The sequence below is a fragment of the Natrix helvetica genome (assembly GCF_964273705.1).
Source record: "Natrix helvetica genome assembly, chromosome: 1".
Taxonomy (NCBI): Eukaryota; Metazoa; Chordata; class Lepidosauria; order Squamata; family Natricidae; genus Natrix; species Natrix helvetica.
Window position 1 is genome coordinate 254946295 of NC_138548.1, and position 14932 is coordinate 254961226.

The 14932-nt window shown below is 39.9% G+C and overlaps 1 protein-coding gene across 4 annotated transcripts; it reads right to left on the bottom strand.

Moving 5' to 3' along the window:
* Positions 1-3806: 3806 nt before the first annotated feature.
* LOC309398765 (Golgi apparatus membrane protein TVP23 homolog B-like) lies at positions 3807-13804 on the bottom strand. Of its 4 annotated transcripts, none has more exons than XM_081965958.1 (7): positions 13702-13804; positions 11268-11350; positions 10561-10705; positions 8144-8233; positions 6897-7028; positions 6676-6804; positions 3807-5679 (listed from the first exon to the last, which is right to left on the bottom strand). In XM_081965958.1, exons 1-7 carry the CDS (start codon positions 13711-13713, stop codon positions 5647-5649), a joined length of 624 nt encoding a protein of 207 aa, XP_081822084.1. In that variant the 5' UTR covers positions 13714-13804; the 3' UTR covers positions 3807-5646. The 4 variants fall into 4 exon arrangements, with proteins under 4 accessions (XP_081822084.1, XP_081822085.1, XP_081822086.1 ...); XM_081965959.1 differs by having other exon boundaries at positions 13603-13735; XM_081965960.1 differs by lacking the exon at positions 13702-13804 and adding an exon at positions 13574-13593.
* Between the last annotated feature and the right edge of the window lie 1128 nt (positions 13805-14932).

The following is a 14932-nucleotide window of genomic DNA, read 5'->3' on the forward strand; positions in this document are numbered from 1 at the left end:
GAAGTGCTATCAACTTAATTTATATACATCGATTCTTAAATGGAATATAAACATATTGTCTATGCAGTAGTTTACAGCTGCTTAACACCTCAGGGTTTCAGGGTCACCTTGCCAATTTGCAGTTCCATCTCCAGAACTAGGCTCCCTTAAATGAATTTAATCTGCCAATTCATTTTCAAACACCAGCCTCTCTGCCTGAGGCCAATCCAGAAATCTACATCTTCAGCAGCCAATGATAGTAGGGATTGCTTTTTTTAAAAAAAAAATGTGTAGAGGGGCAGCTGGTGGAACTTCATTGAAGGCTTCCAGGGCTGACTATCCTTCCCAGCTAAGAAAAAGCAGGTGGTTGGAAATAAAACTTCTTGTTCTTCTCAGCCATCAACTTTTCAAAATCTAGGTCACAGCAACACATGAGATGCAAAAGTTCTACAATATCCCCCCCCCCCTCCAATACTAGATAGAATAAAGCAGGGATGTCAAACTTGGATCTGCCCCGCGGAGACACACTGGAAACAGCAAAGGACTGGTGGTGCCTATGCCGTCCCAAGCTCCGTTCTTGGCTGCGACAGCCTCCTGCAGCCCTCTGCCAATGAAAACATGTGCGGTGTTCCTGGGCTCAATTTTTGCTGGCAGAGGGTTGCAGGATGTTGAGCTGGCCATGCCTACCCATCCCCACACCCACTCAGCCAAGGTCAAACACAACCGTATTGTGGCCCTGAATGAAAAAGAGTTTGACACCCCTGGAATAGAACGTGTGATGGCTCAGTGGTTAAAGACACTGAGCTTGTTAGCTGGCAAGCTGACAGCCTGGGTTCAAGACCAGAGTGCTGCACAATGGGGCAAGCTCCTGTTACTTGCCTCAGCTCCTGCTCACCTAGCAGTTCAAAAGCATGCAAATGCAAGTAGATAAATAGGTACCACTTAGGTGGCAAGGTAACAGCATTCTGTGTGCCTTAGTGTATAGTCATGCTGGTCACATAACCACAGAAGTTACTTCAGACAAGACTGGCTCCCTTGTTTAAGAAACAGAGATGAGCATCGCCCCTAGAATTGGATAGGGGAAACCCTTACCTTTACTAGATAGTATATCACAAATTTAAGAACTGGACTTTACCAGAAAACTGTACCTTCTGTTAATAGAGAATTCTCAGCACAGCTACCAAACTGATTTCTTAAGAGAAATCAGGGAAGTCAATGGACAAATTTGACCATTGTGAATCCGACAAGTAGATATATTCTGAGAACAGACTATAATAGGAATATTCTGGCAAATGGATGCCCTCTAGAAACTTTGAACTATAGCTTCTACAATGCCTTGCCATTTGCCATAGTGGCTGGGATTATTTAGGGAAAATTCCTTTTATGTTCAGAGAAAAATAAGGTGGAGGTTTTCACACATCTAGTTCAGAAAGTGCAGTTGTACAGACAATACAAAAAGTGTTTTTAAATATTCATTTGTAGATAGCTCTCTCACCTTTATGCATACAAAATATTTTTTTTTTCTGAAAGTGAACAAAACAGCTACAAACCTTATTTCCTAAATGATTTAAAATTTGAAACATTTGCACACATATCGAAAAGAACCTGAATTCTCAGAGATAGGGGCAAAATATCATGCTATCACTGCTGACATTAATTTCCTAACTCCATCTTATATAAAGAGATGTACGGCACGACTAACATTTCAGACATACGTGCTTCTGTTTCAGGGCTTTTCATCTGAAAAGATTGTCCCAGAACAGAAAGAAGATGGCGTGTTGGGATGTTGACAGAAGAATAAGGCTGTCTGGATGCTTCAGGAAATAGCTGTAGAGGGAAGCATGCACTGCATATGAAGATGTCCATCTAGAAAGAGCCAGAATGAAAAATGCTACCCATAATTAGTGGAAAATGTGGTGAACCATCAGGGAAGGCAATCGTCTGTGATCAGGAAACACAAATGAATACTAATCTTGAAAAATTTCCAAAAGTAAGAATTAAAGCAAAGCAACAATTATAGCTGAAAAGAAGCACAGCTTTGCCTTCTAATTTACAAGGAAGAAAGGCACTTTAAACAAAACTGCTCATTTTGCAATGCCTTTATATACTTTACAGGTGCAATTATCTATGGAATACTATCTGCCAAGCCCCAGACTCTCTGCTAGTAGGATTATTGGTGAAGGTGCAGAAAATGATTGTGAGGCTGGAACAGATTACTTAAGAGGAAAGGAAGGTGACAATGTTCAAGGCTTTTTACATAGAAATGAAAGGTAAAGCAGGAGGCAATAAGAAAAAAAATCAACTCAAACTTGACTAAGTGACTTCATTGGTAAAAACCGCCCACATAGTTTTCCTAGCAACAAATGGAAGCAAAAATTCAAAATATTGTTTGTTGTTATTGTTGATATCCTAATGTAGCCCACATCCCTATTATTTCCTGGGGGTGGGGTCTCCCTTGTAAGTAAAAATCAGATCTCATTTGGCTTAGATTTTGGTGATCAACCAGATTAGCTATGAAGAAGATATAATTACAGTGTAAATTTAGACATGCAGGCTTTCAGGTTTTTTTCATTTAATATAACAATTGATTCATTCCATAAATCTAAAACGTGGAAGAATCATGACAGAAAAAAAGGATTCTACAAACATCTATGCAATTTACTACCATATAATACAGCTGGAAAGTTAATTAACTTTAAAAGCAACTGGATAGATTTATACATTATAAGGTTATCAATGACTGATAGCTCTACATTTATTATGTGAAACAGAGGCAGTCTGCTCTCTAAACCCAGGTTTGGATGAAAGCTGACAATCATTTGATGGATATTTGCTTGGCATCTGATGGGCAAGTTTGGAATATAGGATGATAGTTTATTTGTTTATTAAATTTATATGCACCCATCTTGCTAGTTCAGCATGGTCCTTCACGTCTTACAACTATTGGGGAATTTGCCAGTGATTCAGTTTGCTATGTGAAAACTGTTGCCGGGAAAGGTTCAGCAATGAAAAGTTCTTTGATTTATTAGATGACTTCGTATAGAAGAATAAAAGGTTTAAGAAGAAATTATGTTAAACCTTAAGAAATGCAAAGACCAGAAAGATTGATGAGTGAGAAGAGATGATAGGAAATATAAGCAGCAAAAAAAAAAAACCCCGGCAAAACTGGGAGATTCTCAAGAATAGCAGCTTATGTACATTGTTACTTTAAAGCTTGAATACTGTTGATACAGTATAAGCAGAAACAAAACATCTCAAAGGTGATGTGATTCACACCCATGTAGGCAACAACCCTAACTTACTCTCTCAGTTAAATGGGTGAAAAGTTTTCCTAGAAACATTACATGTGCAGTGGTATGAATATTGTCTTTATGATATTCAATCTATTGTGACTCTTTTCAGGTAACAATAAAATTATTAGAATACGGTAGTTAGTGGGAAAAATGGATTTGCAATCTTAAGTCATTTTACAGTAGTGTCTACTGTTTGGGTAACCGGGGCCATTGAGGAACGCCGGCAACCAAAGTGCTCAACTAGACGGCTGCAATGTCCAGCTTAAGGAGATAAAGCTCAAGTTGATTCGCAAAATTATTAATAATGCACTTAGAAATAGACTTGTGCATCTCCGAAATGACTGCAGCTGCTTTCCCGGAAGATGCAGTTGCGAAAAATGGAAATGGGCAGAGCTCAAAAAGGCAAGGGAAACAAAGGCAAAGAGGGAGGACTATATGAGAGTAATGTCAAGATGTAAACTTGTCAATTGACATGACTGTAGTGTATCACCCGAGGCACATGATATTGGCACACTAAATCAAACCCATTCACAATTTCACAGCTTTAAAAAAATATATTTCTTTGGAAAACAAGTTAATTTGAAAGGTCCACAAACATGCACAATGCAAAACAAGAGATTTTAAATACATTATGTCTGTATTCCAAGAACCTTCACTTTTCATATCCAAATATGAACATTAACTATCAGTATTCATATAGAAACTTGCCAACCACTTTTCCTTTTAAAAATGAACAATAAACTGCCATTAGGCTTACATTAAGTTTGCTTATAATCGATACTTCTTTCCTAAGCTTAACTTATAAACTATCTGAACAGTAACTGTAACACAGCTTTAACTCCTGTTTAAGCATCTTGAGAAATATACAAATTGATCATGTTTGAAATGAAGAATTGGATGTCCATCCAGTAAACAGCAGTAACTCAATAAACTTTAATTCTGATTTTGAAAAGCAACCCAACTACCTGTAGCACACAGTGACAAGCTAGGCCCTGTGCATAGAACTCACTCTATTCAAAGCAGGACAGTTTGTAGAAATCTACCACATTCTTAGTAGCGTCTAAATTCACTGAAGCTTTGCTTACACTTGTAAAGATATATTTGCAGATGGGCTAAATCAGTGGTCCCCAACTTTTGCAGCTTGATGGCCTGACTGGAGGGGAGAAGAGGGGAACTGTCCACAGAAGTGGTAGGCCAATGCACATGCTCAGGCAGCTTGATTTGCGCAAGTTGATCTGCGCACACATGTGCACATGCGCCGGCCCACCAGTTGCACAACTCAAGCTGCACCCACATGCAGGCGTGCTGGCCCACTGCTCACACAGCCTGGTTCCGAATAGTTCACAGCCCAGTAGTGGGCCACGACCCAGGGATTGGGTACTCCTGACTTAAATCATTCCAGTGGATTACCTGGGCTGATTTTTCTAGTAACATGAGCCCCTTAAATAGCTCAATCTCTTATTTCACCAGTTCTGAAGTTTCTTGTTTGGGTTCATTATGAATTGGCACTAGGAATTTCAAAAGAGTTCTTCTATAATATCAGTAACTTGTTATGTGACACAAAGGAGCACACTCAAATCCTTCTTCTCTCTATAGGATGCTATGAATTGAGATCTACATCCTTGTAGGCTACCATAGTTGTAGCCTGAGAATTCTCTTTTACTCAGATAGTAAGCTGAACGGAACTTGCTCTTGCTTCTCGGGAAATCTCAATAAACAAGGCGGCTCAGATCAAAACCAAACAAGAAAGTTAATTTTTGCCAATCAACAGGCATCAGTGTTTTTCTATTCTGATTGTGAAACTGGAACCCTTAGTTCTTCCTCTCAATTCCTGATCTTTAACTGAAATTATACAATTGTCCAAATTATCTAATTGAGATCTAAAATACCTGCTTAAAAATACCTGATCTCGCAATAATGTAGACAGACATTAAATCGTGCATTAAAGGTTATATTCCATACTTCTCACACGAGGAAAGGTTGCTCAAGTCCTCATCATGAGATTTCTTGAACAAGCTGGTTTTGAAACAGCAAAAATATTTGACTGCAAAGTTCTTGGGGACAGTTCAGGCTAATTCAGGAATGCAATGTTATAAATAGTCACAGATGTCATCACTATTTTTTTAACCTACTTCTAAGTGGAGAATTAATTATTTGATTAATTAAAGAGTCCAGCAGTCAGTTGAGTTAAGAAGAGCTCTGTAAAATCTAAGTTGTAAGAAATGGTAACAATTAACACTTCTATGAGATATTTAATTACAAAAATCCATACACAATTATAAATTTCCTGTACAGAGCCCAAGATATAGTGTTCGTTCCCCCCTCCCATTCTCCTTAAGGACTGAAAATGGCAGGTAGCGTTTCTTCATGAACCTCAAGATACTGTTTGGTCGTCCTTGGGCGTGGTCTGTAAAAGAAATGTAAATAGCATTAGATTAGGAATTATACTGACTATAGTTAAACTCTTGAAAAAAAAGTCTTGTAAGCTACACTTGCCCCAATTCTGGAAAAAATATTCTCTGTCCCACTTTCTGTGGAAGATACAATGCAGAGGTGATATTCAGCAGGTTTTGACCAGTTCTGGAGAACCAGTAGCAGAAATTTTGAGTCCCACCTGATTGGGAGGGAATGGGGATTTTGCAGTAACCTTCCCCTGGAGTGCGGAAGGAATGGAGGTTTTACAGTATCCTTCCCCTGCCATGCCCACCAAGCCACGCCCACAGAAAACTGAATCCCACCACTGATACAATGACTGGACCTTTGCCTAGAAAAGGCTATTATCAAAGCAGAGTTTTTTCAAGGAAACAATACCACCTAAACAGTGTCTCCTAAGAAGGTTAAATGGAGCAAGTAAGGCTATTAAAGTCATGAGGATTGTCTAAGCTAGGGGTCCCCAAACCTCTGGGTCGCGGTCCACCTCTAGGCCATGGCCCATTCAGAACTGGGCTACGGAAGTGGCGGTGAGCACGAACGCAACCCCACACCTGCTGCTTGCGCAAATGGAACTGTGTATTCACCTGCTACTCACGCGGAACCATCCCTTCTCCCTCTGACACTCCACCAAGCCAGAAAAATTGGAGACCACTGGTCTAAACTTCAGACCCTCAAAGTAAAGATTTCTCAAAGTTAAGTCATACGTATTCAAATTAGCAGGAGAGAACACTGTGAAAGCTTATGTGACATCTTTCCTCAACAGGCCAAGGCAGTGCTATAATGCATACAACTGAAACAAGCACCCATCTCAGTTGTAACAGAACCTGAAGAGGCCAGTCTTGGACCTTTAATTCTTTAAATCTCTAGGCCTACCAAAAGTAGCAAAATCAGGAAATGAAGAGTTAGGTAAGTACCAAGGCAAATGCTGGGAGAAGGGAAAGAGAGTTGCATAAATAAAATTCCGACGTACCTGCCGCAGGAACTGCCTTCCCAAGTAGAAAGTTGCTGCGCTGGTCAGGTTCTTCCTGCTACCCACTTTGCACCGAATATAGCCATAAAGATTAGCTCCTTGCAATGCTACACCCATAATTACCACTGCCTATAAAAGGAGAGGAAGATATGTGAGAGAAGCAAGGCTTCCCTGTGCCCCAAGAATGAGCTTAGCAGGAAACAACTGAGCATTTTACTCACCAGCCACTTAACTTTGAAAGAAAATAGGGCACTGAAGGCAAAAATCACCCAGAGTAAAGGACACGTGATTAATCCTAGCCAGAAGATTCTGGACTCTGCTTCGGAAATAGCTTTCCTCCCATGAGCAGATGCCTAAAAATGAACGGCAGTAATATTTTACTTATACTGTATTTTTTTTTAAATTAAGCATAAAGCAACGTTACAAAAAGATTAGTTAAAGAGTGAAAAATCTCCCTGATGATAGTACAGCTTCTGAAGCAGCAGAATGTAATTATTCTTTAAAGAAATCATGCAACTGAAGGCTTTATATCTTTGGAGTTGTATATTTCTTCGGAGTAGAAAAAGAATGAAGTACCCTTTCATCAAAAAGGGGTACCAAGGGAAAGAGCCCTTCCTTGACCAACCCAGCACCCTATTTTACAAAGCCTCAGCTATCCCTGTCACTCTGTGCACTGCAGGCCCTGCCATGCCCAGCTGGCCTTCACTGTCTTAGTCCCACTGCCAACAAGACATGCCTGGCCTGGCTCTATGTGAGGCAGCCTCTGGCCTCAATAAACGTTTCTCCCAATGCTGCTCATGATTTCGAGAATGGCGTGAGCAGCCTTGGGAAAAGGCCTCTCCAACCAGGAGCTGCTTCACACAGGACAGACCTCATCAACAGTGAAAGATGGTGAAGGTGAATGTGGCAGAGGCATCTGGCCACTGTTTGGTGCTCAAGATAGCATTGTGCTGAAGTAGAGGCCCACACTCACCAGTGGTGCTGGCTGGCTGTCACTTCTGAAGGCCCCAAGCCACTACTTCAACCCCAGAATTGCTGCTTCTGCCAATAGGTTTTGTTGTACAGGACAGCCAAAAGGGCAGCAATGCCTCTGCAGTCATAAAGGCAGGTAGGGTATTGCAAAGTAACTGAATTCTAATCACGTAACCATAACTTCAGGAACGGGGCCTAAGTACCAGTCATTCAGCATTGCTGTAACTTCAGTCACTGAAACGATGGTTGTAAACTGAGAACTACCGGTAAAAAACAGTAAATACCATTGTTTATGGCATACATTCTATACATCTTTGTAGCCTAGTTTCCAGATCAGAGGGTAAGGCAGATTTCAAATGCACACAACTACTAACCCCAATAATTGTGCTGTGATTTGTATATAGTGACCTTGTATCCAATTCTGGAATTAAAAGTGCTCTAGGCTGTAGAGTACACCATTCACAGTCATTCCCTCAGCAACAGGGGAGATATTTACCTTCCTGGCTTCAAACACCCAGTGACTTTTGCCATCATCATCAACCTGATTCCACCATCGGAGGCCAACCATCAACCTTCCTGTGACATTCTGGAGAGAGTTAAATACAGCATGAAAGTGCTTCCTGCAACAGCAATCCTACATTTTGCTAAATAAGCTCCCCCAAATGGCTCCACTGTTTTATACACAAAACTCTAGTGAAACAAGAATCTCATTCCTGTTGTGCTGTTCAACAATATAACTACAGGCGGCTATTAGAGTCATAGTTCTAAATGAGCTATCAGTTGCTCAACTTGTACTAGTATGCCCCTGGGCCACATTCTCGGCAATCCTATTACGTTTACTGCAAATAGTTGCTTGGCAAGCAAAGTTATAATTTCAGTGACATGGAGACATGTTGTTACGAAGTCTCTTAAACCACTATCATGAACATAAGTTATATGCCTTCTGGTTATTTCAAATGCCACAAGAATAGTTTGCCATGTGTCTTCTTGCCCAAATAACTCTGGAATGTTTATAACAAGTGCCTGCTTTAAAGATATAAAACAATTACATGATGGAAATGCTTTTTTCAAACATTCAAACATATTTGTAATATCATCAGGCATAAAAGGGCAACACCACATATTTAACAATGTTATTACTCCTATCTCACTTCGACATGCTCTCTAAAATACGTTATAATAATGGCAGCATGACCAAGGAATAGAACTGGCCTCTACTTTGTACAAGGGAGAGTAGCTGTTTTGTTCAGTATCTGTAATAATGAGTAGTCCTAAGCAAGCAAAGGGACAAATCTGTTTTTCAATTGGAATATATACTCTACCCTCTTACGCCTTTGTTCACTTAACACATCATCGTGCTGTGTTAATTTGACTCTGAATTTAGTATATAAATGTGCATAACTTCCTTCTACAATGAAAGCTTCTTGCTTTTTCTTCTTTATGTTTTTGGCTCTATTCTGAGTTCCATGAATGCAAAAGAACCATGCACATTTTCTACAGGATTCCCATCCTCCCAGGTCAAAAACTCTGTAGTAACTTCTGCTTCTATAAAGGTTAGGAGAATACATTTTTAAAAAGTGCTGTCTCTTTTGGTGGCAGAAAGATCCCATAAGCATAACTCTGACAAAGTAATGTTCCAATAAAACAGTAATTAAAATCCACAAAAAGTAGTTACAAAGTATTATAGGGAGCAAGCCTTCTGCATGTACCATATTTTTCGTACTATAAGACGCTCTGGACCATAAGACACACCTAGCTTTTGAAGAGGAAAACAAGAAAAAAAATCTGCCTCTGCCTCCCAGCTATTTGCCTCCTTGCAGAAAACAGTAAACAGCCTGGTCAGCTTCAACACAGCCTGATTTAACATGAGCAGCAGATTGGCGGTTGGATCGGCCTCTCCCAGAATACTGCCGATCAGCTGTTCCAGCTGTGGGGATCGCTGCTGCCTATCGCCGCCACCTATCACCGCCTCCATACATCCCATTTTCAGCCTCCACGCTCTCCATTATCGACCTCTGTGTATCCCGTTTTTTGCTTCCATGCATCCCATTTTCAGCCTCCATGCATCCTGTTTTCAGCCCATTCCAGGTGCCTGGAACAGGCCAAAAACAGGATGTGCAGAAGCTGAAAATGAGTTGCATGGAGGCCAAAATTGGGATGCAGAGAGTCCGAAAATGGAGCACACGGAGGCCAAAAACAGGACGCACATAGGCCAAAACCAGCATGCACAGAGGCCAAAAATGGGGCATGCAAAGGCTGAAAATGGGGTGCACAGAGGGGCGGTAGGCAGCAGCAGCAATCCCTGTAGCCTGGAACAGCTCATCGGTGGTATTCCGGGAGGCTGATCCAACCGCCAATCAGCTGCTCGTGCTAAATCAAGCTGTCCTGAAGCTGACCAGGCTGTTTGCTGTTTTCTGCAAGGAGGAAAATTGCTGGGAGGCAGAAGCCAAAGGATGGAGGCTGGCAGGTAGGTGGGGGCTTTGGCAACATTCACTCTATTAGAGGCACAGAAATTTCCATCCACTTTTGGGGGGGGAGGTGCATCTTATAGACCGAAAAATACGGTATATACAAGGATGGTAAAATGTCTACGAATAGAATAAAGCGTAAAATGAGCCACCTTGTTATATTTAAGTGCAAATAAGTATAAACGTATATGTTCCTTCTATGTTAAGATGGAAATCACATTCTACACATGTTCTGATATAACTTTAGTAAAACAGTTCAAAGCACCAAAGAGCACCCTGCCTCAGCTCATTACTTTGATCTCTGTATTTGAGGAGCAGAAAGTAAAACAAGCTAAATGAAATCAAAATTAGTTTTTTAATTGTGATTAACAGTACTGTTCCCTACACTACCAATTTATCTGATAAGAAACATTTTGAAGTATCAACATGTTACAAAATGACTTACCTTCACTGCCCAAAAGTCACACGATAGAAGTAAGATAATTGTCACCATACAGGCAATATAGCTGTTGCTTAACAATTCACAAAGTAAGTAGACAATTACTGCACTGACCCGGAAGAACAAGTGGAAAAAGGAGGCTATAGGGTGTCTGTAAAAGATATAGGAAGAAAATAATTTGGTTATATAATCTGGCCAAATCAAGGTTTAGAATTTATGCTATTATTCCAATTTCATAAAGGCAGCCATGTTCTTATTAGCATAACTATATTATTATGATTGGTCACATAGTCAGCCAAGTGTTTAGGCTGGATTTGACATTTTTGTCCATCTATTGAGTCCTTCCCAAGGACCTGAGTTAGGCAGATGTTGTTTAATTGTATTAAAAGTATTAAATATGAACAAACAATTTTTTAACTTTAAACACCATACTCCACATCATTGTCTTGCAAATGTCTGCTGAGGGTAAAGAGATGTAAATATTGCAGTTCATTCAATGTAAGTCTCCCCCTAGATATGATAACAAAAGCAGAATCTATGCTGCTATTGATGAAAATATTTTCAACCTATACACCTACACAAGATTTCACCATCATCATAGTTACTAAACCAAACTATATTTGCAGATTCTTAGGAGAGTTAGGCCATGCCAGAACTTTTTCCCCCAACTATCCTCCCAAAAGCCCATTAAGACATAGCAACCTCAGATTTACCTTATTTTTGATTTCTTGGGCTTTCTGGACATTTCATCTTCTCCATCAAAAAGTGAAACATCTTCCGTCTCATCATTACTATCCTAGAGAGACAAATACAGATTTTAAAAATGGGTTTTTTTTTTAAAAAAAAAACAACCTGCCATTGTGCAATAATTCAACAAAAAACTCCAACATATGCTATTATGATAAAACTTGGGTGCCTGGCGATGAGGGTAAGGGGGAGCAGATGATAAAACAAGCATTGTGACATAAGCTCCATAGCCACGGGATAAGGAAGTGAGTCTTCTGTGATAAGCCGAAGGACAGAAAGAGGGAGTAGTGACCTTCCTCCCATATTTAGGCATACCAGGGGTTGTAACACAAATACATACCTATTTCCCTGGCTCAACTGATAAGGAAGTGAGCCCGTGGCTTAGTGGCTAAGACTTCTGCCTAAGATATATACAGCCCGGGTTCAAATCCCAGAAAGGGTATGGCTAGCTGATGAGAGCTAATTAGCTCGAAATAGATCTATACTAGTCTCCCTTTATTTATTTATCAGTACAAATACAACACACACACACATATAAATACAAATACAACACACACATATAATTCTGCTGAAAATGCCACATTCTGTGGTACTACTGGACGAAACTTAGAAAATTACAGAGACATGAAGAACCATTATATAATTTCACTTGGCAAAACTCTGATTAAAATAATAGCAACAAAATCTAAGGATTTTTAAAAATTATAAAACTCTATAGCAAAACATGGATTTATTTCCAGTTTAGTTAATTAATGTCATTATAAAAAAGGAATGCAATTGATTAAATAAAAATGTATTTTTCTTTTATTAAGAATACTTATTCTACATTAAACTAGAAAATATTTCATAGGCCCTTCAACAAGTTTGTTACAAGTTTTCAGGAATGCATGCATTCTTGAAACTGATACCATGTAATGTTAAAAAGCAGATGGCTAACTAAGTACACTGAAAACCATGTTTAATTATTTGCTACTTGAAGCCAATAGCAATGATGAAGAAATTTCTACTAGACTGTCATCCTCAGTGACAATATTTTTAGGGCCAAAAAATAAAACTCTGGATATTGGATCTGTTATCCATTTCTTAGCCTTCAATCAATCAATATAATTATTTCCGTCAAAGAAAGCTTAAAAGTAGTGATTAAACAATAGCACTATAAAGAAAACATCATTTTAAATGATTTTCTATTAATGTGTGCATAGCTATTTAGCATACCGTTATTAATAAGCTAAAAACACTTAAAACCTGAGCTAAGAATAACCGAAAATAAAGGATAAAATCATGGCATTGTTGAAAGACTATGTCCCTAATGAAAACCAAACATGAATCTGAAAACATTCTCTATCATTTTTTTCAGTATTGTTGAGAATTATTGTTCATAATTCAGAATCATTGAGAATTATTGTTCATAATTCTCTGGTTTAGTAAAAGTTTACATTTAGAGCCTCAGGTAACACTACTTGTATCCCTTCAAATATTTGAGAATCTCTAGCCTCAGTTAGCACCCCCATTAACTTTCTTTCATTCCAACCTACCCTGCAGGATGGTTGTTGCAGGGAAAATTAGAAGGGAGTTCAAAGTTCATTGCTTTGAGCTTTTGAGTGAAGGGAGGATTAAAGCTGAAAGATTAAGTTCATTTCATCACTAATGAATTATAAGCCTTCAGGGCCATCCACCCAATTTTGAAGAAATATAAACCCATAATTACTGATCTTTCAAATTGATTATGGGATGACTCTAGAAGACATTATAAATCACCAATGGGAAATATACTTAGTCACATAACTAAATAAAACAATTCTAAACGTAATGTTATGTATTCCAATTCACAGGCATATAATAGTGCCGCGAACCTGCTGTTCATGCCATATGTTAAGGCCACCTTACTATATTTGAGTTAAAAATGACCAGTAAGCACCAGCAATCTTTCCGACCTGGAATTTTCGCACCCTGCAAGTCTCAGTCTTCATAATTTGCTAGAGTTCATCAGAGGATTTTATTTCGACAATTCACAGTTTCATTCCAATTATACCCACGTTTTAATTTCCTGGGAGCTCCCCCACCTCAAATTAAAAGCAATATACAAACACATTTAACAGTTGGGGACAGGAAGGAAGAAATGCTTTGCGGGCATAAGCCCGGACATCATCACGGGAGAAGGAAGGAAGATGAGGGCAAGAGCCAAGCCCTTCTTCTTCTAACAAAGCAGCTGCAATTTGTGCAAGCTTAGGGTAGGCTTCATCGCCATGTACTTATTTCCCGCAGCCACGGCCTTGGCTTGGAAGTCCTCCTCCAGCTCACCTCCCTCTCCAATATTAAAAAGTCCCTTCAGTCCCGATGCGAGCAACCCACTCGGCGTCCCTGGCCCGCAATAGGAAATAATAGCCCCTGAGATCCCACCTGCCGCAACATCGCTTCCGCCTTCTGCCACGTCACAAACAACTCCCCCAAGCAAAGCCGTCTACGTCATCAACGCGCGACGGACGCCAGGCTATGCGGTGATGCCTCCAAGTCCAATGGAAAGCCGTCAAGCGTTGACTGATATAGATATAGGGCAAACAGCGTTCGTCTCCGTTTGCGATTAGATTATCTCTATCCCGAGTACGAGGGGCTTCTCTAAGCAATGTTTCTCAACCTTATCAGTTTTAGGATGTTTGGGACTTTTAACTGTCACAATACCATGCAGGTTGACGCTAAGGTTGATAAACACTGTTCCAGATAGACTCTCTTAAGGCAGAGGTCTTCAAACTTGCCAACTTTAAGACTTACGGACTTCAACTCCCAGAGTTCTCCAGCTAGCTAGGCGAATTCTGGAGAATTCTGGGAATTGAAGACCACAAGTCTTAAAGTTGGCAAGTTTGGGGACCCCTGCTCTAGAGAAAGTCGGGATTTTAATAGGGATAAGATGGAGAAATGTAACGTGGCACTCAAAATGAAACCTATTGCAACGAATCATTACATTCTTTTAGCTCTTAAGTTTTAAGAATGGGGCTGCCAGCATAGTGATTAGCTTTAATATAGATTATGTTAGTTTAGCGCTATGCAGCTTTTGCTTAAAGTCAAGACTGTTGTAATAGCAATAGCACTTAGACTTATATAACGCTTTCCAGCACTCTCTAAACTGTTACAGAGTGAGCATATTGCCCCCAACAATTTGGGTCCTCATTTTACCAACCTCAGAAGGATGGAAGGATGGTGAGCTTCGAACTGCCAAATTGCAGTCAGCCAGAAGTCAGCAGAAGTAACCTGCAGCAGAAGTAACCTGCAGTAAACCCTGTGCCACCACGGCTCCTAATATCTCCTGAACTATGAATTAGTTCAGTGAGATGAATAATCTGTAAAGCAAAGGGAGATTCTATGGAGATTCTCAGTCATCCAGGTCATGATTACCCCAAAGGTGCTTTTTCAAGTTTCTTGTTACTGGTGGGGTCTCTCTTCAGAGTATCATTGTCCTTTAGAAGTTTGTTCACCTTGGCCTTTTAGTCATCTGTGTTCAGGATGAGTCTGCATCTTCTTTTATCATCTGGCGGAACGGTGGTGATTGGGTGTCATCCTAGAAATATCACTGCTCTTCTTTCTTGAATTGTGAGGTTGGAAAGGGGTGTTTTTGTCTTGACAAAGGCACAGATGT

Bases quoted from the DNA above. Each gene is read 5' to 3' on its own strand.
- LOC309398765 (XM_081965957.1), bottom strand. From the start codon at position 13,271: ATGAAGACTGAGACTTGCAGGGTGCGAAAATTCCAG. The intron at 10,706-11,267 runs GTAAATCTGAGG...TATCTTTTACAG, and splicing joins CCCAAGAAATCAAAAATAAG to ACACCCTATAGCCTCCTTTT. The intron at 5,680-6,675 runs GTACGTCGGAAT...TTTCTTTTACAG, and splicing joins GAAGGCAGTTCCTGCGGCAG to ACCACGCCCAAGGACGACCA.